The following is a 22863-nucleotide window of genomic DNA, read 5'->3' as shown; positions in this document are numbered from 1 at the left end:
GAGAGTTTCTGGGTGGGTATTGGGGGGCTTTTCGTGTGTTTTGTTCGCGTGCTTCCAAAAAGAGGGTAATCTCTGGTCTACCAATAAAGGACCAAAAAGGTAGACACCCAAGAAAATGGTAGATGGGGGTTTATTCGAAAACCGTAATGAGAGCGCGTGGTGTCGACGTTGTTGGGAGAACATTCGAGGGGCCTGATTCAAGGCCGGGGGCGAGATGTAGGCCACGTTTTGCATTCGGTTGAGAGGGTCATGCTTGCCCGGTGATCGAATGCAGTTCCTCTTGCCTTCCTTTCCAATGCATCACGCTGCTCAGGAGAGAAATGCGCTTACCCATTATTGAGAGCTCGGGAGTTGGAGCTGTTCACGAATACGTGGTACCTAGGGAAGGAATGGTAGGTTCTGTGCAGTAGAAAGTCAGCGACGATTGATGACTCCTGGGCGGTTTGATGGGCATTGCAAGAAAGCCAGAAAAGGGGGGAGCAAGCATCGATGACCATTCAATCACACGGGAGGGCAGCTTCGCGTCAACGACAGGACCGCGCCGCGTTGAGATGCGACCCGCGAGAAGCTTGATCCATTCTTGCTTCCGTGGTGTGTAGTTGCCCGCCTCAAATCCAGCATTTGAGCGAATCCAGGAAAAATCATTGCACGTACCTAAAACGTGGTGTGAAGTCGCGTGTCAGGGGCGTCGCAGGACTTCTCTGGAAGAAGGGCTCTGGCGATTTCGACGACGCTCGGTGGTATCAAAGGAAGAAATACTGGCGAGATGCGGCAGTATGAATGATGGGGGAAGGCAGCCTCAAAGGGGGATGGAGGTCGTGATGGCGAACGAACGTCCTTGGGGTTGGGAGGAAAGGAGATGGGAAATTTAGGTCGAGGTGATGACAGGGAGCGGCTCGAGCAAGGGGACGTGGACCCAGCGTCCCTAAGGCAGAGAGTGCGTAGGAGGTGGCCGGCCACTAGAAAGATTTGGCTGTGCGACCCCGTTTCAGTGGCCCAGTACCTCTTGCCGTCCCAAGCGTCCCTTCCTACGGCGGCTTAGGTGGCCGTTGCTTTCCACCAGCAATAGGGGCTTGAGACGCGCTAGGCCTCTTCAGGACTAGAGGCAAGGATGCCGGCCTCTAGACGGGGGGGGCGTGCCTTGGGTGGTTCGGATGCGAGCTCGGTGGTTGGCTGCTTGATGTCGACCTTAATGAGAAGGGACCCGCCCACTCCCACTGGATGGAAGCACGGATGGGGACTTGACCACCTCGGTGTACCTTGCCCGCGAGCGCCACGCCAGAAGGGACTTTCAATCATACGAGGGCCTAACAAATACCCCTATAAACATCGTCGCCCAGGCGAGTCCAGGGGTCGCCGTCGCTCACTTGCGCGTCTGGATCCTCTCCATTTGCCCGTGTCCGGGGAAGCCCAACCAAGACCCGAACCATCAGTGATGCACTGCGGCATCTGTAATTTAAGACGTCCAGCCGGCCTGCCATGTCCTGCCACGGCACTCTTCTCGTCTGTCAGGTGCTTATCCTAGAGACCGGGTACTTGAGGTGCCTTATCTTGTGCCCACATAGGTGCCGCTCACTTACCGACGACTTTTCATCGAGATGGCAGTAGGCAAACGGCAGATGACAGCACCTCTGAAACAACAGGGGACTCTACCTGCCTGAGGATCGCAGTGCAGCCTGTGCATAGCTCTCGAAAACGAGTCAACCACCTGGGTCATCAGACGACCCGGGGAAACATTTCGATATTGGCCGGCGGCTCAGGTAAATTACCCTCTGCGAAAAAGGAAACCGTCTCAAGTCAACCGCTGCAATTGCGGTTCCTCAAGCGGGCTCCGATGGAAAAAAGCAAACACACAGACTCTGGCAGAGCACTGGCCAACATGAAGATCAGCAAAACCCGATTTCTGGCAGAAGAACCAAGGAGCAGCCACTCATTGTGTGCCGTAGCGATCATTCACTGTTTCACAAGCCATGAGAGAACGGCCGAGAGTCCAGTTCCGTAGATGGCAGTTCTGCAGACCAAATTCAATTCAAGGTGGTTTATCGGTTGTTCCCAGCAAAATTTGGGGGGCGAGATGATAAACATAGTCGTCATCTCTTCTTTTCTGATGGAAGGCTAGCGCACATTTGATTGCGAAGAACTGCATGACTGTTCTCATGATTACATATGGACCCAACTGCCAACCATTGGCTCATCGCCTGTGGCTGGCCATCGTCAAAGTCTATACAGGAGAGCCACTGTCAACGTGAATCGATGGAGGTTTTTCTATGGTCCAGGAAAGGTTTGACGGACATTGCATCGTTAGACCGACCTCCGAGACAGAATCTAGGTCTTTCCCTGCTTCTTCTACTTCTTCTTCGGAAATGCCCTCTCCCTGTCCTCGTTCACCTGTATAATAGCTTGACTCGCCCCCTCCCACGCCGACCTCTTGCCCGTCGGGAACAAACGATAAATGTGTGGCGAGTACACACCCCAAGCGACGAGGTTGTACAACCTACGATTTCGCAGCCAAAACCACATTCCCTTGAGGCTCCAGCCCATGTGCTCATACAACCCTGTACCAGCAGTGTCGTGCAGCCATCTCATCCACGGGTACATCTGCCCCTTTCCCAGCATTGTTGCTGGAAAAGCTAGCATCTGACAAGCGAGCCATGTCTGGTACTCGTGCACTTGCACCATCATCGCCTCCTCGCTCGGGAGAATCGAGTGACCAGCCCAAACCTGTGCGATGGCCATGGCTTGGAGCTCGCGGTATGCGGCTGCGCTTTCGTTTATGATGCAATAGTTTGTACATGCGAGTGAGTCGGCGTAGCGCGGCGGGAAAATCATCTGATACAGGTCTGGAAACACTGGGAGCGAAGCGTCCAGCTTCGTGCTTGGTAGATCTGGCAATAGCGAAAAGTCGGCTCGATAGCCCGTGCAGGCTATGATGGCATCGACGTCGTCGATGATGTCGCCATTATCAAGCTCCACAGTCCGTGGACCGATGATCCGCTTGACCCCCTTGACTGAAGCGATTCGCTTCTCGTGAACCAGCCGCTTCAGGTGATCATTGCAGATGATGGTGGTGACGTCTCCACTAGTTTCCTCGAGCCCCCATTCCAAATTTTGCTCGGCCTCCTCGCCGCTAAAGTGACTGTTCGAGTTCTTCTGGAGTAAACCATCGGCAAGGATCTGGAATATTCCAGGTGCGTGGTGCTCCGTCCACAGAGCCATACGAGAGATCTTCCAGGAGACATAGCTGTCAAGAGGACCATCCTCGTTGGCCCGAGGAAGGATTTTGGCGCCGCGGCGATGGGCAAGGTAGACTTTGGCGGCATACTCAGTAAGTTCCTGCGCAAATTAGTCGTTGAGTTTATGAAGACGAAGGGGCGTCATACGCAGGCTGTATCACCGGCCGAGTTTCCCATGCCCAAGACAATGATATTTTTGTCCTCGAAATCAGCAGGACTCATTTATTAGCAAATGAACAAACGACATTGCAAGCATATGTCGAGTACCTACCTTTTGTAAGCTTGTCCATGTATAAATTGGCCTTTGAATTTGTGTACATCGTCGATCTTGGGATGCATGGCAATGGTTTCTGAGCCGCTCGAGAACACCACCCTGTCGAAGACTTTGGGCTCAGTTTCGCCTTTAATATGCACCATCCATTTTGAATTTATTTCATCGCGTTTGATAACTTCAATGGTTGTATTGAAGACAATGTGCTCATATAAGTTGAAGTGTTCAGCGTACTGATGATAGTAATCGGACCACTCTTTAGATGACACATGGACAGACGTGCCTGAAAATGGTCAGTATTTTCATGCACAACGAAGATGGGGAGCGCCTTGCCATCAGGGAATGGGAATCTGACATTGGCACTTGGCTGGTGATTAGAGATTGCCCCACTTCGCCAATCGGTAGGGGAGGCTCACAACATATTTGCTTAGCTGCGAGCGCGTACAAGGTGTTGCCGACGTGATGAGAGGTATCGGCATCGAAGAGTAAAGATGCCGCCGACGTCTGACCTGCGCTCATAACCCGTCACGTCGAACCCCACTCCGCGAAGCTCCTTTAAGGACGCCAAACCAGCCGGACCTGCTCATCATTAGCGTCCAGGTTTGTTTTGTGGCTCCTCGGCTTCATACCTGCACCGATGACTGCGACCTTTGGGTTCGCAGGTCGCCCCTGGCTGGGAGAAAGCAATGGTCGACCCATGACTGCTTCAAGCCACTCGTGCGAATGTGTTGGCGACGGTAGAGGAACCCACGTTGCTGAATTGGGATACCTCCAGACACGCGGCATGTTGTGTGGGCACGAAAGCCAAGCTCGAGACGAAACGACAAGAGCGAGGATAACGGTACATCATATTAACTGTTGCCGCCGCCGGGAAGGGATTTCTTCTTATTAATATTAAGATATTTTTGACCAAGTGGCTGCCTGATGACTCTTTGCACCCTCACTGGGTCTCCCGGTCGCCTACTAGTGGTGATGTCTAGAACAATGGAGGCGGTTGGCGGGAACAATGCAGAAGCTGTCCTTGAGCCACACGCGACCGAGCATCGGGCAAGTGGTGCAAGAACAATATATAGGTATTACGTGTAAAATCACGTGGCGCATTATTACAGTATTTGTTGACAGCTGCGAGGAGAAGTCCATTGGCTTCGAGATTTGCACGACGTGCAAGTCTGCGAGGAAGTCGAGAATGATCTGGCATGGCGCTAGGTGTTAGGACAAACACCCGCTTCCCTCAGCGTCCTAGTTGGAGAGCAAGTAGGCATTCATGTATTGTCGCATTCCCTTCCCCCTGAACCTTGCCTTAAAGCACACAGAACGAGCACGACGTTGATGTAGTCCGTCGCGAAGGCTCATAGCCAAGCACGTGTTGCCTCCCGGATCCACATGAGGCAGCGACGACTCGGAACAGGAACAGGAACCAGGACGATGTGATTCACATGTGATCCAATTGGCGAATCATTGGCCCGGAGCTTCCTGGCCGCGGGCGGGACCTGACGAAGCTGAGAGGGTACTTCCTGCTTGGCAGCGATTGACGTGAATGACAAGGTACCGCTTAGACCCCCACCCCCGGCCAAGGCAGGAGCGACCCGGTTTTGGCATTGCCCTCAATGATGTCAATGGGCGAAATGCAATCGAACTAGATCGTGACCGACGCGTCAAGTTTGTTGAGGGAGAAGCAAGCCAGGCAGACAAAGAAAAACCCTCACACTTCTACTTTTCAAGAACACCATCTCCCCTCAATCATACGTTGGCAGCATATGACATGGTCGCACACTACACCGAACAAAGGCGGTAACGTCGGATTGCAAAGCCTCAGCTGATTCGACCAACCCAACAATCAGATCGCGCTCGTTCTCTCTTGGCAACCCCCTCTCCAAGCCGGTAATGGTAAGCACCTAAAGCTTCTATTGCGCGCCCAAGAACTATAAGCATGAGGTCGATCGTTACCTACATACGCTCCTCAGTGGGCCATGCGAGATGGTTTCATTCTCGGCGAAAAGGCTTTGATGCCCTTACAACACACCGATTGGCGAGCAAGCAATTCCGCACTGGGTTCTTCACAACCACCCCGCAAGACGAGGCTAAGAAGAAGACCCGAGGCATCCCTACTGTCCCCGCTGTTATAATCGCTGGCGGACTGTTCGTTTGGGCTCTTTATCCTTCAGAAGAATTCGACCAAATATCAGAGGCTCAGACTTACCGCCGCGAGCGACAGTTGCAGCGAAAACGCGACAAGGAGAAGCTGGAAAGAGACGAGGAGCAGGAGCGCCAAGACCGGCAAGCAGCGAAAAACGCTTCATCGGCCGCGTGGAACACATTCTCTTCCAGCTTTGAGGCTTTCTCTAATGCGGCTGATATAGAATGGTCTTCCCTCTCCGATCGAGTTGTTGGCTTTATTCTCCCGGAGTGGTCCAAGCAAATTCCCGGGTTTCGTCCGCAAGCTGCAGCGCGAGTTGTCCTTGGCGCCTGGGTCTCTTGCTGATGAGATATGGCGTGACGCCCACGATCCCTTCATCAACCCCGAAATCCGCCATGAGGCGACTGTCCGCATCTCGACTGATCTCTGCGACGACGAGAAGGAATTTCTCGCTCGTCGCAAGATGATCACACGAGTTGCCCTGGCCAAGTACCTTGAGATTGACGAAACGAAATTCATCTGACGATGTCCCGTATCGCCATGTGCGGCTCTGGTGAGGCCTACGAGCTCTGGTCGCTGGCTCTGGTTCTCTTCATGCAGCCGATCAAGATGGACTCTTCGACTGCGTCACCTACACTTCTGGTGTTTCCGGCTCCTGCTGGCTTCAGACCCTCTACTTCTCCTCCGTCGGCGGCCGCAGCTTCCCCGCATCCTGGAGCATCTCAAGTCTCGTGCCGCCATTCACATCGCCTACCCACCCGTTGCCTTCCAGGCTCTTGTCTCTGCTCCAACTAGCAAATACCTTTTGAGCGGCTTGGTGGAGAAGCTGCGCGGCGACCCTCAAGCCAGTTTTGGCCTTGTCGATATTTACGGTCTGCTTCTGGCCGCTCGATTTCTCGTTCCTAAGGGCGAACTCGAGGTCTGCGACAGCGACTTCAAGTTGAGCAACCAGCGCCAGTATATCAAATATGGACAGAATCCCATGCCAATTTACACGGCAGTTCGCCACGAAATCCCCGGTATCGATGACAACGAGCCCGTTGATAGCGTTGAGGCCGCCAAGGAGAAGGCCGCTCGAGAGGCATGGTTTCAGTGGTTTGAGATCACGCCGTACGAGTTCTTCTGCGAAGAATTCTCCGCGGGAATACCAACTTGGGCCCTCGGTCGTAAATTCAACAACGGTGTTGATGTACCTCCTGAAGAGGGCTTCCATCTGCCAGAGGTTCGCGTGCCGTTCCTCATGGGCGTCTTCGGCTCCGCTTTCTGCGCAACACTCAGCCACTACTACCGCGAAGTCCGACCCCTTGTCCAGTCTCTTTCGGGTTTCATGAACCTGGACAAGATCATCTCTGGTCGCTACAACAACGATCTCGAGAAGGTTCACCCCATTGACCCAGGGACTGTCGCCAACTTTGCCTACGGCATGCACGGCCGGCTCCCTGACACCACTCCGCCGAGCATCTATGACAATGAGTACATTCAACTCATGGATGCTGGCATGAGCAACAATTTGCCCCTCTACCCTCTCATGCGCCCTGGACGTGGTGTCGAGGTTCTCATCGCGTTTGATGCCTCCGCGGATACGAAGACGGATAATTGGCTTGCCGTCGCAGATGGCTATGCTCGTCAACGCAAAATCAAAGGCTGGCCCGTCGGCATTGGCTGGCCCAAGGCTGGCGAGGCGCCCGAAGAACTTACAAAAGAGCTCGAAAATGCCGAGGCTTCCGATCTGAAGGATGCCGACAGAAGGCTCAATGAAGCGCAGATCGCACAGAAGAAAACCCTTGGCAAGAACACCACTGACGATCTGGGGTACTGCACCGTTTGGGTGGGAACGTCACAGGAGCGGTCCACCAGCCCGCCTCCGCCATCCAGAGCTCTCGATGACTCGACGCACTGGCACATCTCTGAGCCCGATGCGGGGATTGCGGTTGTGTACTTGCCACTCCTCGGGAATCCAGAAGCCGTGCCAGGTGTCAGTCCTGGCGAGTCGGACTTCTTGTCGACCTGGAACTTTGTCTACACGCCTGAGCAGATTGACCAGGTCGTTGCCCTAGCCCGCGCCAACTACGCACAAGGCCAAAGGCAAATTCGCGAGACGGTGAGAGCGGTCTATTTGCGGAAGAAGAAACTCAGAGAGACCAAGGAGAAGGAGCGAAAGTCAGAGCGATATCGGGGCCTCGTCAGACGGGGAATGGGGACGAGATTGGGCGAGGGCGATCAGTTCAGTTGAATGATCGCATGTTGTAATGGGCGGCAGCATGTGAGAGTCAGATACCCGATTGAGCGTGCAGCATTGTAGATCTAATTAAAAGAATGTTGGTATGGAAGATGGAGGTTGACTCAAGATCATTTTGGCCAGGCTATATCATCGTTGGACATAAACGCGAGTAAGGTAGTTCGCAGGGGACGTTGGGCAAGTAGCACAGAACAAGTGTTGTACAGATCTATACATCTACATCGACGTACACACCTGTCTCCTAGTGGTGGTAGTAATGTGAACAAAATATACACTGCCCATTTTTCAGGCACACCGGGGTTCCACAGCTACCCATCATGCTCTTCCTTCTTCCCCTTTTCTCATTCCCAAACAGGCTTCCAGACGCCTTCCCCTTTAAATAACCTCTCCCATGTCAATATGCACCGGCTGCCACGGCTTCGCGCCCTCACTCAGCATGTCGCTCGGCACCCGGCTCTTGGCGCCGGGGCTGTACAGGTACCACGCCTTCAATGCGTTCATGCTCGCCTTCAACCGCGCAAAGTCGAGGCTCGCGCCAGTGCCCTCACCGAGCTTGTCCTGGCCGCTGTAGATGCCGACAACAAAGACGGGCGTGCGGCTGTGCCGGCCCGTCTCGGACAAGAGGCGCGCGACCGGGGCTTCGAAGCCTTCGCGAGCGCACAGCATGGCGAGCTCGCGCGTGGGCAGCTTGAAGCTGAAGAGACTCTCGAGATCGACGCGGCGGGCAAGGATGTGGGCGTCGACGAAGGAGCGGACGCTCTCGCGGCCGCCGTGGACGTAGAGAGCGCCGACGAGGGCGCGGACAAAGGCCGCGTTGGCGTTCTGGCGGATGTCGGCGCGCTCGGCGGAGACGAGGTCGGCGGCCGAGGTCGCGTCGTGCGGGTTCCGCGTCGCCTTGTGGGACCGTGTCGCCGAACTCGTCGTCGTAGACGATACGGGAGCTGGTGCGCGGCGCCACTTGAACTTGTCAATGTGGGCTGCCTTCTTGCGGACATAGCCCCAGCGTGTGTGCACGACGCCAGCCTTGGGATCCAGGGAGTACTGCAGCAGGCCGGGGTCCACCTCTTCACCGGGGGCGGCAGCCATCTCGACACCCCATTGTTGGGCAATCTTAGCGAGGGATGCAGGGCCGGCGTAGGAGCGCATGGCCTCGAATAGGATAGCCATGGGCAGTCGGGGGTAGGCAACGACGAGGCGCTCGGAGGTGTGGTAGCTGATGAGAGAGGAACCGGTCAGGGCGAGATTGGCATTGTTGAAGTGCGGGTTCGCATCGGCGGATGGGTCGACAAGACAACGGGCGAGAGTCTGGAGGGGGAGCTTTGAGGGGAGGGAGAGACGAGCATGGAGGGCGGCGAGCTTGGGGGAGGTGAGAGCTCGTGCCGGAAGCGGTGACGGCAGAGGTTTGTACTCGGGAATATCGAGGTCGTCTATGGCAGCCTCGAGGGAGGATGGGGTCGCACTGGTCGATTGTAACCGTGACTGCTGGAGACGTGGTGCGGCTGCGGCTGTCGCTGTCTTAAAGGAGGTCGAGATTGGGGTGTGGTAGGAAGGAATGGCAGCCCTGGTTTGAGCGGTGAGCAATTGCCCAGTGCATCGTAATGTCCGTACCCTCTTCATCTGTAATGATCGAATGAAAGAAAACCGTGTTGTACAGGTGTAGCAGTGGGTTGCGGTGGGACGAATCGCTGGGTCGTCTGCTTCGTCGTTCGCCTCGTCACGAAAAAGTTTCCCGACTGACGAGACGAGTCGTGGAGTCGTGTGAGGTACAAGGGTCCCAGCGCTGGGATGCTTGGAGCTAGCTCGGGTTAACAAGGTTCTCCGGGTTCCGCTTCTTCCGACCCGCCAGGAAATCCAGCAGGGCATCAGGACTTCAAGAGCCAATCCAGGAATTACGGCTTCGCCAATTGTCATTATCCACGAAATACCCCCATCAAATTGAAGATACAGTCAAAATGGTAGGCACCAGAGATTCCACATTATGCGACCTCGCTAACGTGTTTCACAGGGTGGCGGTCCGAAAGTCCCGTGAGTTCGATCACGAACCCAAACGTCGTTTCCCTCGAAAACCCTCTAACCTTGTCTCCGAAGGTACCCCAAGCACGTCTGGTCGCCTGCCGGTGGCTGGTACACGCAACCTTCAAACTGGCGCGCCAATACGGCCGTAATGGGTCTTGTCATGTTCGGCGTCATGTGCGGTGTCTGGAAGATCAGCTCGGAGAAGGAGCACCGATACATCATGCCAAAGGAGGGCGCTTTCTTCCCCAGCAGATAGTAAGCCCTGTGATGTTCTTCCCAACGATATATCACTATGAGACTGACATTCGGTAGCTGGTCGAAGCAATTGATCGAGTACGACCAAGAACAAGCGGCGAAGAAGAAGGCGGCTGGCGAGGCGAGCTCATAGATTTCGAATTGGTGGCAACGTGGAGGAAATGTACACTTACGGCTCGCGAATGAGACGAACCTTGAATCAACTGGAACGATGTTTTCTATGTGGTTCATGTGCGGCATGTTTTCTTCCGGCGGATGGATATCTTTCTTCGAATGGTCCTGATCACACCTGGCACCACCATTTGCGCTGTCTGGGAGCCCTTCAACCCCCGCTTCGAAGTGTCCAGTATGTTCATCATTGCTGTCACGAAGGTAAATGGTATGCCAGTCCCTGACCGTCAGCGTCGAATAGCACCAGGCGAAGTCGCATTGGAACAATTGTTCATTATGCAGGGAAGCGATGCATTTCCAACCAACCTCGCGGCAGACATTGCCAGCAAGGCATACCTCTCACGCCACACACGGCCTTTCGACTGGTATATCAACATCTAATCGTCGATGGTACAACTACGATGTCACTTTCGGTGGTCTGTGGACTGTCACTTCGGCCTCTCTGAATGCCTTTCAGGGTCTCGCTGAGTGTTAAGTTAGCCCGCATAGGTTGGACTGGTTACACGAACGCACCCATGTAATGCCACTCATTGAACTCACTCGATTCCTTTCTTTTCGAAATTATGACAACCTTGCTGTTGCAGCTGATAAAAAACAGCTATTTGTGCTGACTCCAGCAACAAGGCCAAAGTGTTCGATGGTTTTCTTGGTGCCTGTCTCTTCCGCCGACGTCTCTCAGATCGAAATCTTGATCGAGGCCGGCACTCTCTGTTTCGCATCTGCTTGTTATGGCCTCCTTTTGAGTGTTTGAACTGTTTGACATTAATATTTTGCTCTTCCGTGTAGCCAACTTTCTGGCACGCCTAGTCATGATCGGAACTCGGGGGCGGCCTGACCACGACATGGCATAGTGCAATATCGACGCCACTGCCTTGTTTCATCGCAGCACTAGTTGATATCAGAGGGTCTCGACAGGCATTGTAGCGAGCCTCTGCAAAACCTCTTCAGTCAGTCCGGTCCAGCACAACAGATGCCAATTGTCTGCCACTGTCGGATTACGAGCGCTTCTTCGGCCGATCCCGATGCCTGCGAACTCGTGACCTGTCACGACGAATACGCGGCCCATGTGGGATAATGCAGAAGGTTCATCAATGCTGCAAACAAATGCTTCTTTTAGGCCCTGAGACCAACGAAGCCAGCTACCGACCAGCAGCATGCTGAGAATTCGCGCCTTGAACCCTGCTTGTCGAATGTGGCTGAGCGAAGAGCGTTGTTTTTCTGGCCTCGGCAGCCCGGAGTGGAATGAGAAATCTTGGTGAAAACCTCGTTGGTAAGAGACCTAGCGTCACCAAATTCTGACTCAGTCTCCGAAGGTTCGGCCCACGATTCCTCCGCGGTGGACTCTCGACAACCGATTGCGGCACTTAAGAGCCTCTTCCACATAATTCAACCCGGCACTCACGGTTTGTAAGACTTATGTCACAGATTGATTAGATTAGATCGTGCCAACCTTCCGGCTGATTGACCTCATCTGTACTTGACAACCCCGCCAAGGACGATCCTTGTCTGAAAAGGCAAGATGCTTGCAGGAACGTCTGAACTTTATTGCACTCGAGATGAAGCGGTCCCGCCAAACTGGTTGAAGCCATGCACCTGGTTCGGGGCTTTGCCGATGCCACGAGGCTCCTGAGGGGTTCTGGCCCTGACGTAGAGCCCGGAGTCGATTTTCGCTGCCATGGGCAGGGAACAGGCTATTCGGGCTTTGTCTCTGGTCTAATCTGACGATTTAGTATAAAGGTGCGATAGACAGCTGGTCCAGGGGACTGTTCTGTCATCGAGGTTAGGCATTTCTCCGACTTGTTCTCTCACCCATCTCGTCCGTTTCGTAGAATTTCGAAAATGCACTCCTCACTTCTCCTGATCACGCAGCTAGCTGCTGTTGTCCTTGCTGGCGAACCATGGATCAACGAGGTCGACACTGGGCTCGAGACTTACCTTCTTGGCACCAACTACACAGAGGGAACACTGCCCCTTCTCAAGGATATTCGTGCCCTCCCCGACTTTGACTGGGCAGCCCGCCAGCACCTGAACGACCAAATGTACAGCTTCTACCGCACTGGCACGGCAGGCGAGCAAAGCTACCGTCACAACCTCGATATCTGGAAGTCTGTGCAATTCAGGTCAAGACACCTGAGCGACGTGACCAAGCTGAACGAGACTCTTGCCACCACGATTCTGGGCTACAACTTTAGCGCTCCTTTCTTCATTGCTCCCGCTGCCCGCGGCGTCTATGGCGATCCCGAGCGTGCTGAGCTCAACTTTGTCGAAGCGGCTGGCAAGGAGAACATCCTGTACATCCCGTCCATGTACGCGTCAAAGACCATCGAGGAGATCGCTGCTGGCAAGTCCAACAGCACCCTCAACGGACCCCAGGTCATCTTTCAACAGATTTACACCAACGCCAACCTCTCAGTGACTTGGGACAACATTCGCCGCGCCGAGCGAACTGGTGCCAAGGCCATCGTCTTCACCATTGATGCTCCGGGCAACTCCGTCCGGCACCGTGCCGCCCGCTACGACACTACGAACGCCAACTCTGTCTCGTCGGCCCTGACTTGGGATGTGTATGATCAGATGGCGCAACCAGACCAGCCTGCCTATCATCCTCAAGGGCATCACCACTGCCGAGGAGGCTCTGCTGGGCTGTCGAGAAGGGCGCACAGGCCATCTACATCTCCAACCACGGCGGTCGTCAGCTTGACCACACCCCCGGCCCCCTGGAGATCGCCTACGAGATCTACCGAAACGCCCCTCAAGTCTTCCAGCAGGTGGACGTTCTCGCGGACAGTGGTATTCGCTACGGCAGCGATGTCCTGAAGCTGCTTGCCCTCGGTGTCAAAGCCGTGGGTATGGGTCGACCGTGAGTACAAAGCACATTCTGGCCATCGTTGAATTAAGGCGCTCACAAGGTTCGCAGATTTATGTACTCGAACGTGTACGGCCTCGAGGGTGTCACCAAGGCCATCGACATCATGAGGACAGAGATTGTTCGTGATGGTGCCCAGCTGGGTGCCACGAACCTACAGAACATCAGCACCAGCTTCGTAAGTCTTCTTCGCTTGCTTGCTCGAGATTGAAGCACGACCTGACCAGATTATAGCTCAACACTCGTCAGCTGGAGTCAAATGTGTACTTGTTTGACCAGTAGATTCTTCTTACTTTTGGGGATGATTGATGAGCATGCAGCGAGGATAGAGACAAGTACATGCAGTACATGCAAATACGTTGAGATTCAAATCAGTCATGAACATGTCAGTAGAACTGTCGCAAACCTCCAATGCTTGTGTACGTAGGTTTAATTGGCTGTGGCGACCCCTCGATTCTGGAAAGTGAATAGAACATTCACACGCGGTCCTAAGCGCAGTGCAACCTGAGCCGTGAAGCGTCTTCCGATGCGATGCAGTAACGCGAGTCATGCCAGTGTGGACCCGGCGAATCCGAAGAACGAGGATGTGAGAAACACGAATACGAAAAAATACGAGACTAGCGTCCTTCGCTGGTGTCAAGAGCAGCATGGCCGTCCTCCACCTAGGGACCGTTCGCGTCCTGAATCGAACACGGCCTCATCCCATGTGCCTACTGTGGAGCTTCGCCTCCCAAGTCCACGAGGCGCCCTGGCTCTCAGGCAGCCGTTGGTCTAGAAACACATCCAGACTGTGCCAGGCCGGCATATCGGCAGCTCAATCATGGGTTTTCAATGGCAGATCGGGTCCTGCTGACTGACTAGCACCCACATGCATTGGCAGACGCGAATCCCTTGACACCTTGCAACCATGCTGCAACCCAATTGTAAGACTAATGTAGCCCTAGAGCTTCCTCAGGGTCCAGCTGGAGTCTGAGACGGGACAGCTCCCATTCATAAGCGTGGCCATCCCGCTCGTCAATGTCATCACTCTGTCCTTGCCAGCAATCTTGTCTTCATTCTCCTCTGTCGGCGATAGGCAATACCGTCGAGCCATTACCTACACCTCATCATGTCTGGCGATGATAAACCACTACCCCGCGCACCAATGCCGCGACGGCCATCATCCTTTGCACCAGATGAAGTAGGCCCAGCCGACTACGAGGCGTCACCAGGAGATGCGCCTCCACGATATTCCGAACAGGCTGCCGCCGCCGAGCGCATTCTCAACGACGCAGCGGGGGCAACTGGTATGATGGTTTCAGGACGCCGTGCGCTGTCTTCCAACCCCACTAACCACTCGTCTCAGCGGACGGACGTATCGACATCAACCTCGACTCGAAGCTTTGCAGAACTCTCTCGATTCTCGTCCCTCGGAGAGAGTCGGTCCAGCCGAGGACCGACCGGCCCATCAGCGAACTCCCTCCTGCCTACACTGAGCAGGTCGATTGGGGGATTCGATTGAATATCGTTATCCAGGTCGTCGGCAGTCGAGGCGACGTACAGCCCTTCATCGCCCTCGGCAACGAACTTCAGCGCCACGGCCACAGAGTTCGCCTCGCCACCCATGACACCTTTGCCGACTTCGTACGGAAATCTGGCTTGGAGTTCTACCCTATCGGTGGAGATCCGACAGAGCTCATGGCCTACATGGTCAAGAACCCCGGACTGATGCCTTCTATGAAGAGCCTGCGGGCTGGCGATATCCAAAAGAAGCGAACCATGATCGCTGAGATGCTGGAAGGCTGCTGGAGGTCGTGTATCGAACCGGACCCTCTGACGCAGCAGCCTTTCGTCGCTGATGCGATTATTGCGAACCCGCCGAGCTTCGCTCATGTCCATTGCGCTCAAGCTCTCGGCGTGCCGCTGCACCTCATGTTCACCATGCCGTGGAGCAGCACGAAAGACTTTTGCCACCCACTGGCCAACATCAACGTCAACAATAGCAGCATATCACCAGCTGTTGCCAACCAGATCTCATACATGGCGGTCGAGTGGATGACTTGGCAGGGGTAAGGGGCTCGCTCATATCTATCCGAAGCTGCATGCGAGACTGACTTGGAGATAGACTTGGCGACGTCATTAATGCGTGGAGGCAGACCCTGGACCTGGAGGATGTTCCCTTCTCTGAAGGCGCTGGCCTGCTTGAAGCTCTGCAAATTCCATTCACGTATTGCTGGTCCCCGGCCCTGATTCCCAAGCCCCTAGACTGGCCGAACTACATTGGTACGTGATCCACAAACAGGGGTGTTCCAACAAGACCTGACCAAGATAACAGATGTGTGTGGCTTCTTCTTCCGAGACGCTCCGCATTACACTCCTGAGCCGGAACTTGACCAGTTTCTACGCAGTGGACCTGCGCCTGTTTACATTGGCTTTGGCAGCATTGTCATTGACGACCCCGACAGACTGACGGCGATATTGGTGGAGGCCGTCAAGCAGACCGGTGTGCGTGCCATCATCTCGAGGGGTTGGAGCAAGCTCGGCGCCAACCAGCCCGCCGATAGCGACATATTCTACCTCGGCGACTGTCCTCACGAGTGGCTGTTCCAGCATGTCACAGCCGTGGTGCACCACGGTGGAGCTGGTACCACGGCGTGCGGTTTGCTCAACGGGAAGCCAACGGCTATCGTGCCGTTTTTCGGCGAGTGCGTATTGATGCGCCTACATTCTCTCAAGGTCCAAGATACTGATGCAGTCTATCTAGTCAACCCTTTTGGGGCACCATGGTCAACGCCGCTGGCGCGGGGCCGATGCCCATCCCGCAAAGACAGCTCAACGCTCAAAACCTCGCCAGCGCTATCAATGATTGCTTGACGCCCGGCGCGCAGGCGGCTGCCCAGGTCATGGCCGACAAGATGCGCCAGGAGAACGGCGTGCGACAAGCCGTCAATTCCTTCCACGCCATCTTCCTCTGGACAACATGCGATGCGACGTGTTGCCCGAGTTCGCCGCTGCTTGGTCCTACAAGAAAGACGCGAAGTATATGAAACTCTCCAAAGCCGCCGCGGAGATCCTGACCGACAGCAAGAGGATCAAGTGGGCTGATCTCACACGGTAAGCGAGTGTTGAAATGCGATCGATTGGGCTCTGCAGCTAACCTGGATCAGCTACGAGCCTCGCCCCATTGACATTCAGCCCCGAAGGTGGGACCCCGTTACAGCCGTCACGTCATCAGCAATCAAAATGTATGCCGGCATGGCGACTCGGCGGCAGACATCGTCGTCAAGCCCGTACAGGCGTTCACCTCGGACCGACCCGGCAGCAAGCGATCGAGCAGAGAGTCGAGTCCGCACCCTGCGGACGATCCGTACGGCAGACCTGCTGGCCTTGATGTGCCTACAAACAACGCCGAAGGCAAGAAGCCAGAAAGGAGTCGTGCCGAGGCTGCACTTGCTGGCTCAGCCGGTGGTGTTGGCGGCTTCTTCAAGTCCTTTACGAAGGGCATCTATCTCGACATACCGCACGCACTCGAGGAGGGTATGCGCGTAGCGCCACGTCTGTACGGCGGCGAAGTCTATGACCCAGGCGCCGTGACGGACTGGAAGTCAGGCGGCATCGCGGCGGGCAAGAACTTCAGTCACGGCATCGTCGAGGGCATTGGCGGCCTCGTCATGTCACCTGTGCGAGGTGCGAAGAAGGAGGGCGCCGTGGGTGCTGCCAAGGGCGTGGGTATTGGCGTGTTGAACCTAGGGACCAAGGTGTCGTCGGGCGCGTTAGGTCTGCTCACATTTACGAGTCAGGGTGCGTACAAGAGTGTGCGGGCGTCGATGAGGAGGGATACCAGGAGGACGATCAAGCAAGCGAGGCAGACGGAGGGTGAAGCTATCATGCGGGAGGGCAAGCAGGTTCCTGACGCGGGAGCCGTGCTTAGGGCCTTTGAGCGACTCGCACTGCAGGCTCCGGGGGCGAAGGGGAAGCATTGGACAGATATTATGGCACCGAAATGATACCAGCATGGATGAGTCCACTGCAATAGAACAACTTTATTCGTCCGACTTGGACATTCCCTCGAGGGCCTCAATGCCTATCGCAGTCTTAAAGGCTTTCCTATAGGGGCCGCCATAGGTCTAGACTGAGGACGATACATGAAAAGGCAAACGAGAAAGACCGAGCACCACTTTCCTTCCGCAAGACACGACTGAAAGGTAGACCGAGCATCAATGACTGCTCTATCCATTCGACCGATCGTACTCAACTCAAGCCCCATAAAGTTCACGACCCAGACTCACCAGAGCGGCTATTGCCGTTCATGGACCAAGACCAGCCAGCCTTCTGAACGTCCAATTCTCCACTATCCTCAAACCACCATGTAAAGTCGCAATGTCGTCGCCTCCAGCATGCAGCTGCCCATCGAACTTCCCCATGGCCACCTCCGTCAAGAATCGCCCCAGCGGCTCCGTCGGACAGCGCATCGACGTCGCCCCGAACCCGCTCATCAGCGCCGCCACAAGGGGTACCACCGGGCGGTACAGCAAAGGCGGCCGGGGGACAAAAGGCGAAATCTCGGCATGCTGTGCCGCATCCACGAACCCGGCGCGAAACGAATCCGTCCGCAGACGCGGCGCACGGAGGCGCAGCTCGGACAGCAAAGTCTCCGCTTCTCCCTTGACGGCGCCGTAGTAGGGCGTGAGAAACCCCGGGGTCTGTGTGGCGCCTCCGGCGGACACGTAGACGAAGCGAAACGGCTGGTCCGCCGACGGGAGGTTGGCGAACGCTTTCGCTGCTGCTAAGGGGTAGTCTCGCGTGATGGTCACGTAGTCCCTGGGGTCCTGTCAGTCGTGTGCTCTCGTTGACGCGAAAATGATACGCTGGGGCTGTACTCTTTGGAGGCCTGCGTCTGGCTGACGCCGAGAGCCCAGACGGCGCCGGTGGCACCCTGAAGCTTGACCATGACCTCGGGTTCATACTGGGCAAAGTCTTTGTGGATGATGACTTGTACTCTAGGATCGTCCGAGTTTTGGGCCATGGGAACGGGTCGTCGGCTGAGGATGGATATCTTCGTGATGGCGTTCGTCTTGAGCATGGCATCAAGGACGCTGGTGCCGACAAGGCCTGTGGCCCCCGTAAGAATGAGGTGCATGGCTAGGTATTGGGGTGTTGGAAGGATAGCATAGTAGACAGATGCTCTGATGGTGACTGCTGTTTGACAGTTGAGAGTCGTTGTGGTCCGTCTTGTGCTGGCGATACTTCCGGTGTTAGTAGCCCGGAGTTAAGAGAAGGGAGAGATAGATCTCCCAGGATCGGAGTTTCGCTGCAACCGTAAGTCAAGCAGGAACTCCACTCATCATGAGCGGAATTGGCGGAGCTCTAGAGATGGATGGGTGTCTTCTTAAGCCACAACATTTCGAGAACGAAGGGTGAGACGTGGTGCTGATTCGCAATCTTCACACGGCTCACTGGCCATCAGCTTCAGGATCATAGCGTCAAGTGACCTGGAAATACAACAAGCAAATGTTATGATCGTTTTCAAATTGAGTGGCCGAGTTGACTCTCTGGGTATCAAGCCCCCCTGAACGCCCGTCCAAACGCCAAAAGAAGTGCCACGTAGGATCGCAAATGTACTCTCCAGTCCCATCACCTCATCAGTAAAACCGCGGTCCTCCCTTACGACGATCACGGTTGTTGTTCCGCGAGTAGGGACCGCCGCGACCACCTTCGTGTCTCCTATCACGATGCTGTTGTTGATGGTGCTGCTGCTGCTGCTGTTGGCGCTCAGCCTCGGGAATCGCCTCGACCCGATCGATTTCAACATCGTCATACTCTTCGTGCAAGTATGAGTCCACAGCCTTCTTCTCGACCTTGGCCTGATCCATGTCGAAAACGAAGCGCATCGTGCCCTCGGTGCCGCGTGTGCTGCGCTTGACGGCAGGGTTGCTCCCCGGCGCCGAGCCCGTCGTGGCGGGCGAGCCGGGAGTGAAGCTTGGGGTGAAGCTGGGGGTAATGGCGGGCGTGAAACCCGGCTGTGGTTCGTCCACCTTGCATTGTTCACACCAGACGAGGTAGCGGCTGATCTTGCTGCCCCTGTCGGCGCCATTCTCCTTGATGCCTGTGTCCACTTCCGCCATGACCTTTCTCTTGATGTCGAAGAAGTGCTGCTCTTCGTACAGCGAGCCCACCTTTGTCGATTTGGGGTGCTGGGTGTAGAGGTCGAGGAGATCCAGCATCGTTTCGACAATGTCGGCGCGGGTCGTGTGCCAGTCGGACGGCTTGACCTTTTGCACCGCATCAATGTGTGCCCCTGTGACGAGCGCCGTGAGCTCAGTCACAGCCAGGGCCATTGTCCAGGTGGTCTGCTTGATCGGCGCAAAGGTCTTGTGTAGGTCGATGCCCATGTCGTACGTCGTCGCAAAAAACGCCTTTGTCGCCGAGGGGCCCAGAATCGTCTTGATCGCCTTGACAAAGTACTTTTGCGCGTACCGACTGCGAAAGTCGAAGCCGATCGTCTCCAGGATCAGACGCTCTAGTCCTATCACTATCTTGGACGGCTGTTCGAACATCTGGAAATGCGCGGGGGATGGTCAGCAGGCACGTCCAAAATAGCAGTGACACCGAGGCGGTGCTTCACAAGGGGTTATGGAGAAACGCCAAGAGCACCCCCCCCCCAAAACGCCAAACACCACACGCTTACCTTGTCATCCTGTGTGGTTGTGAACTCGGCATTCTTAATGTTGTACGCAGCACACAAGATCTCTTTTGATTTTTTGATGGTGTCCTCAACCTTGCAGGCTAAGAATAGGGAAGCGAGGGCGGCATCCTGGTAGTTGTACTCGGCATCCCTATGGCAGAGACGAAAAAGGTGGAAATAGAAGCACGCCGTATCAAAGGTGCGCACTGGTCTGCGCCGGAACGTGTCAGAAAACTGTTTGCCAATCTGCGCACGATTCTTCATGGGATCCTACAGGTGAAGGTACTCGCGGACGTTGTCCAGTAGCTGCACGCCTTGCAGCCGGTACGTGTCTTCTCTGGCCCGGTTCGCATCCGTGCTCTTTCAACATGCGCTGCAGCTTCTGTTCGAGGGTAAATAGACATGCGACCTGGACGTGACCAGGGTGCGGACCCTTGGGGGGTTCGGTATGATCGAGAGCGACGACGCCTTCGGGGATAGGTGGTTGAGGAGGTAGCTTGTCGGCATCTTTGACGGTCGTCTGCGCCCGAGGGCCATTCGGAGCCATGCTGAGCAAGGCTATGGTAGTTTTACGGGTCTTCTATCGGTCGCAGGCGAACGTAGAGTGGCGCATACGGATTTGAGTAAGCTGTCGGGATTATCGCGAGGAGGATGCAAAGATGTGAGGAGCAAACACTCTCCAAAATATTGATGCAGTCCCCTGGCTCGCGACTCGGCCGCTGTAGGACCGAGAGTCAAGACCTGACCTGGCCGCTGGTAAAATCGTCTCAGCGGTAACGCAGAGGTGGGAGCTAAGGACTTGTCGTGTTGGGGAGGCAAGTGAGTTGAGTATCGTCGACTTTGTTAAAATGCAAGCCCGGCACGAGGCAAGGCTGGAGCTGTCGCGACTGAACGATGACAAACTTGCAGGAGCATCTGCATCTCAGTGGAAAGGCTCGATGTGGGGAGCAGACCACCTCATTGGCCAATCACCTCCCCCTTAGCTCCACCAACCTCCCAGGGCGCTCACTTGTGGTCGTCCAGGAAGCCCAGTCTTGACAATCACGACATAGCAGTACATTGATAGAAGTCATTTTGTTTGATCAAATCGTTTGATTGATTTTCAATCTTCACAGAAGACGACAGGTGCGACCGTGCATGGTCGGGATTGCGAGCAAATAAAAAAAAAACACGGCTGTCATGCCTTCACCCCCTCCTTTACTCCTTGCGATGCCCCCCCTTATTGTACATGCATCTCCTCATCATGATAACCACATTGTACGCCACGAATGACTGTAAAGTCCCTGTACTGGCCTGGAACCGAGCTGCAGGATGCCCCATGCGTATTCTGTTCCGAAGCAGGCATCATTTTGTCCGTTGTACTGGGCTGAGAGCACCTTGGTCAACCATCATGCTCTGCAGTCGTCGATCAATGGATGGTGCCAGGACGTACATACCATGGTGAAATGGTCTTGTGATCGGCCTCTGCACCTACTGGCCGGCCTCGACCAGCTCGAGAGCGGCAGCCTCGAATGCGTCACGCGGAATGACGGGAACCTCAGGGGGCCGGGGTGTTCGGAGGCAGAGTGGGAAGATCAAGGGGAGGTACGGACGGGCCAGGACCACGGCCGGGAGGATGGCGACGAGAAGCGCAGCGAGGTGCATGTTGATTGTCTTGAGGGGGAGAAAAAAATACGTTGATCGTTGCTGATCTTTCTTGCTGCTCAAACAGTGGCTGATGAAGTCTTGATATCGTAATGGTCAAACAAAAGCGGTCATGTCATCGGAGGGCATGGGTCGCCAAGAAGGGGTGGACGACCTCCCATACTTATGGCGAGGTGAGTCTCTCGCCTCCCAGAAGGGGGCCACCTGAACCGGCACCTGATGCCGTGCGTGCGGGCGCGCTCACCAGTTCAGCGTCGATGGCTTCTGACGTGGTAGTCGTCTGAACTGTGAAACGATGCTTCCATGGTGGATGTTGCAGCATCCGTTTCAGGAGCCACGAAGAGTTCGCCGCGCCATCGACCCTGCAGGCCAAAAACGGGACGTTTCCCTGACCATGGTGCGAAGATCAGCAGATCGCGTTAGCATCTCCGGACTTGGCTGCGCTATGCGACGCGGACAATTGTGAAGCAGACGTCCAAGGTGGGAAGAACGATGTCAATTCTAACGAACGTGGGATGTACGATGGCACGCCCGCATGGACATTCGATCTCGAGTCGAGGTAAGGTGACTGACTGGAGTTGGGGTGAAGGGCCGTGCATACCGCGTTGACTCTCCCTGCGAGTTCCACTGTTTCGCCGGACGACGTGCCGGTGCTTGTGGCCGACATGCCGCGAGTGGAGCCTGGAGGGAGCGGACCATCATATCGCCGATTCCAAGCGCCTTGTCCTGGACGCGGCCAATGGGAAGCTCGGCTTGCCACAGCTCGAAGTTGCCTGCCTGCCTGCTTGGCTTCCTATCCAGGGCCGTTTGGCTTGCGTCACCTTGTTCTTGAACACAGCATGATCATCAACATCACCAACAAGGACTTTGCTGTCCACACTTGCTACGCGCGATCACCATGAAGTCGATTCTTCCTTACAGCCTGCTTGCTCTAGGTTGCCTGGCCACGGCATCCAGGCAGAGCCCTGTATCTATCGCCGCTGCCGATGCCGACGATGATACGCCTCTTCCCCTCATCATCTGGCATGGCCTAGGCGACTCGTTCGACGGTGAAGGCATTCAGCAGGTCGCTGAACTGGCCGATGCCGCCTTCCCCGGCATCTACGTCCACATCGTCAAGGTTGGCGCCGACCCCAATGCCGACCGTTCGGCTACCTTCTTTGGCAACGTCTCGACCCAGCTCGAGCAGGGTTTGCGCCGACATCGCCGCCGACCCCATCCTCTCCTCGGCCCCGGCCGTCGACGCCATCGGCTTCTCCCAGGGCGGCCAGTTCCTTCGCGGCTACGTGGAGCGCTGCAACGCGCTCCCCCGGTCCGCTCTCCTCATCATCTTACGGGCAGCCAGCACAACGGCATCGTCAGCTTCC

The 22863-nt window shown here is 55.5% G+C and overlaps 10 protein-coding genes across 10 annotated transcripts in view; 5 read left to right on the top strand and 5 right to left on the bottom strand.

Moving 5' to 3' along the window:
- Window positions 1-2221: 2221 nt before the first annotated feature.
- VDBG_01123 (dimethylaniline monooxygenase) lies at window positions 2222-4290 on the bottom strand (the record flags this gene model as incomplete). The annotated part of the gene is made up of 5 exons (XM_003009394.1): window positions 2222-2388; window positions 2499-3333; window positions 3381-3450; window positions 3505-3682; window positions 4134-4290. 5 exons carry the CDS (start codon window positions 4288-4290, stop codon window positions 2222-2224), a joined length of 1407 nt encoding a protein of 468 aa, XP_003009440.1.
- Window positions 4291-5434: 1144 nt separating this feature from the next.
- Window positions 5435-7874, top strand: VDBG_01122 (cytosolic phospholipase A2 zeta; the record flags this gene model as incomplete). Its single annotated transcript, XM_003009393.1, has 3 exons — window positions 5435-5811; window positions 5912-6130; window positions 6242-7874. The coding sequence occupies 3 exons, from the start codon at window positions 5435-5437 to the stop codon at window positions 7872-7874; spliced, it is 2229 nt and encodes a 742-aa protein (XP_003009439.1).
- A 381-nt stretch (window positions 7875-8255) lies between these two features.
- On the bottom strand, window positions 8256-9566 carry VDBG_01121 (mitochondrial 54S ribosomal protein YmL3; the record flags this gene model as incomplete). Its single annotated transcript, XM_003009392.1, has 1 exon — window positions 8256-9566. The coding sequence occupies one exon, from the start codon at window positions 9495-9497 to the stop codon at window positions 8256-8258; it is 1242 nt and encodes a 413-aa protein (XP_003009438.1).
- A 193-nt stretch (window positions 9567-9759) lies between these two features.
- On the top strand, window positions 9760-10370 carry VDBG_01120 (conserved hypothetical protein; the record flags this gene model as incomplete). Its single annotated transcript, XM_003009391.1, has 4 exons — window positions 9760-9835; window positions 9886-9905; window positions 9969-10151; window positions 10209-10370. The coding sequence occupies 4 exons, from the start codon at window positions 9833-9835 to the stop codon at window positions 10282-10284; spliced, it is 282 nt and encodes a 93-aa protein (XP_003009437.1).
- Window positions 10371-12161: 1791 nt separating this feature from the next.
- VDBG_01119 (cytochrome b2) lies at window positions 12162-13470 on the top strand (the record flags this gene model as incomplete). The annotated part of the gene is made up of 4 exons (XM_003009390.1): window positions 12162-12886; window positions 12952-13182; window positions 13240-13366; window positions 13423-13470. 4 exons carry the CDS (start codon window positions 12162-12164, stop codon window positions 13468-13470), a joined length of 1131 nt encoding a protein of 376 aa, XP_003009436.1.
- A 503-nt stretch (window positions 13471-13973) lies between these two features.
- VDBG_01118 (UDP-glucose,sterol transferase) lies at window positions 13974-17174 on the top strand (the record flags this gene model as incomplete). The annotated part of the gene is made up of 7 exons (XM_003009389.1): window positions 13974-14474; window positions 14534-15236; window positions 15293-15450; window positions 15503-15872; window positions 15932-16112; window positions 16172-16281; window positions 16388-17174. 7 exons carry the CDS (start codon window positions 14297-14299, stop codon window positions 17172-17174), a joined length of 2487 nt encoding a protein of 828 aa, XP_003009435.1.
- A 300-nt stretch (window positions 17175-17474) lies between these two features.
- On the bottom strand, window positions 17475-18307 carry VDBG_01117 (conserved hypothetical protein; the record flags this gene model as incomplete). Its single annotated transcript, XM_003009388.1, has 2 exons — window positions 17475-17988; window positions 18048-18307. The coding sequence occupies 2 exons, from the start codon at window positions 18305-18307 to the stop codon at window positions 17475-17477; spliced, it is 774 nt and encodes a 257-aa protein (XP_003009434.1).
- Window positions 18308-18809: 502 nt separating this feature from the next.
- On the bottom strand, window positions 18810-20399 carry VDBG_01116 (C-type cyclin; the record flags this gene model as incomplete). The annotated part of the gene is made up of 3 exons (XM_003009387.1): window positions 18810-19724; window positions 19856-20063; window positions 20107-20399. The coding sequence occupies 3 exons, from the start codon at window positions 20397-20399 to the stop codon at window positions 18810-18812; spliced, it is 1416 nt and encodes a 471-aa protein (XP_003009433.1).
- Window positions 20400-21049: 650 nt separating this feature from the next.
- VDBG_01115 (predicted protein) lies at window positions 21050-21496 on the bottom strand (the record flags this gene model as incomplete). The annotated part of the gene is made up of 2 exons (XM_003009386.1): window positions 21050-21179; window positions 21327-21496. 2 exons carry the CDS (start codon window positions 21494-21496, stop codon window positions 21050-21052), a joined length of 300 nt encoding a protein of 99 aa, XP_003009432.1.
- Window positions 21497-22394: 898 nt separating this feature from the next.
- The window catches only part of VDBG_01114 (palmitoyl-protein thioesterase), a gene marked incomplete at both ends in the record, with an annotated part of 1107 nt that continues 638 nt past the window's right edge, over window positions 22395-22863 (top strand). The window contains one exon of the mRNA XM_003009385.1: window positions 22395-22808. Within this exon, the coding sequence (XP_003009431.1) occupies window positions 22395-22808 (414 nt within the window). The remainder of the gene's footprint in view (window positions 22809-22863) is intronic.

Source organism: Verticillium alfalfae, genomic scaffold, assembly GCF_000150825.1.
Source record: "Verticillium alfalfae VaMs.102 supercont1.1 genomic scaffold, whole genome shotgun sequence".
NCBI classification, from domain to species: Eukaryota; Fungi; Ascomycota; class Sordariomycetes; order Glomerellales; family Plectosphaerellaceae; genus Verticillium; species Verticillium alfalfae.
The sequence above is the reverse complement of the archived record's forward strand: the minus strand, read 5'-3'. Positions and strand labels throughout refer to the sequence as shown.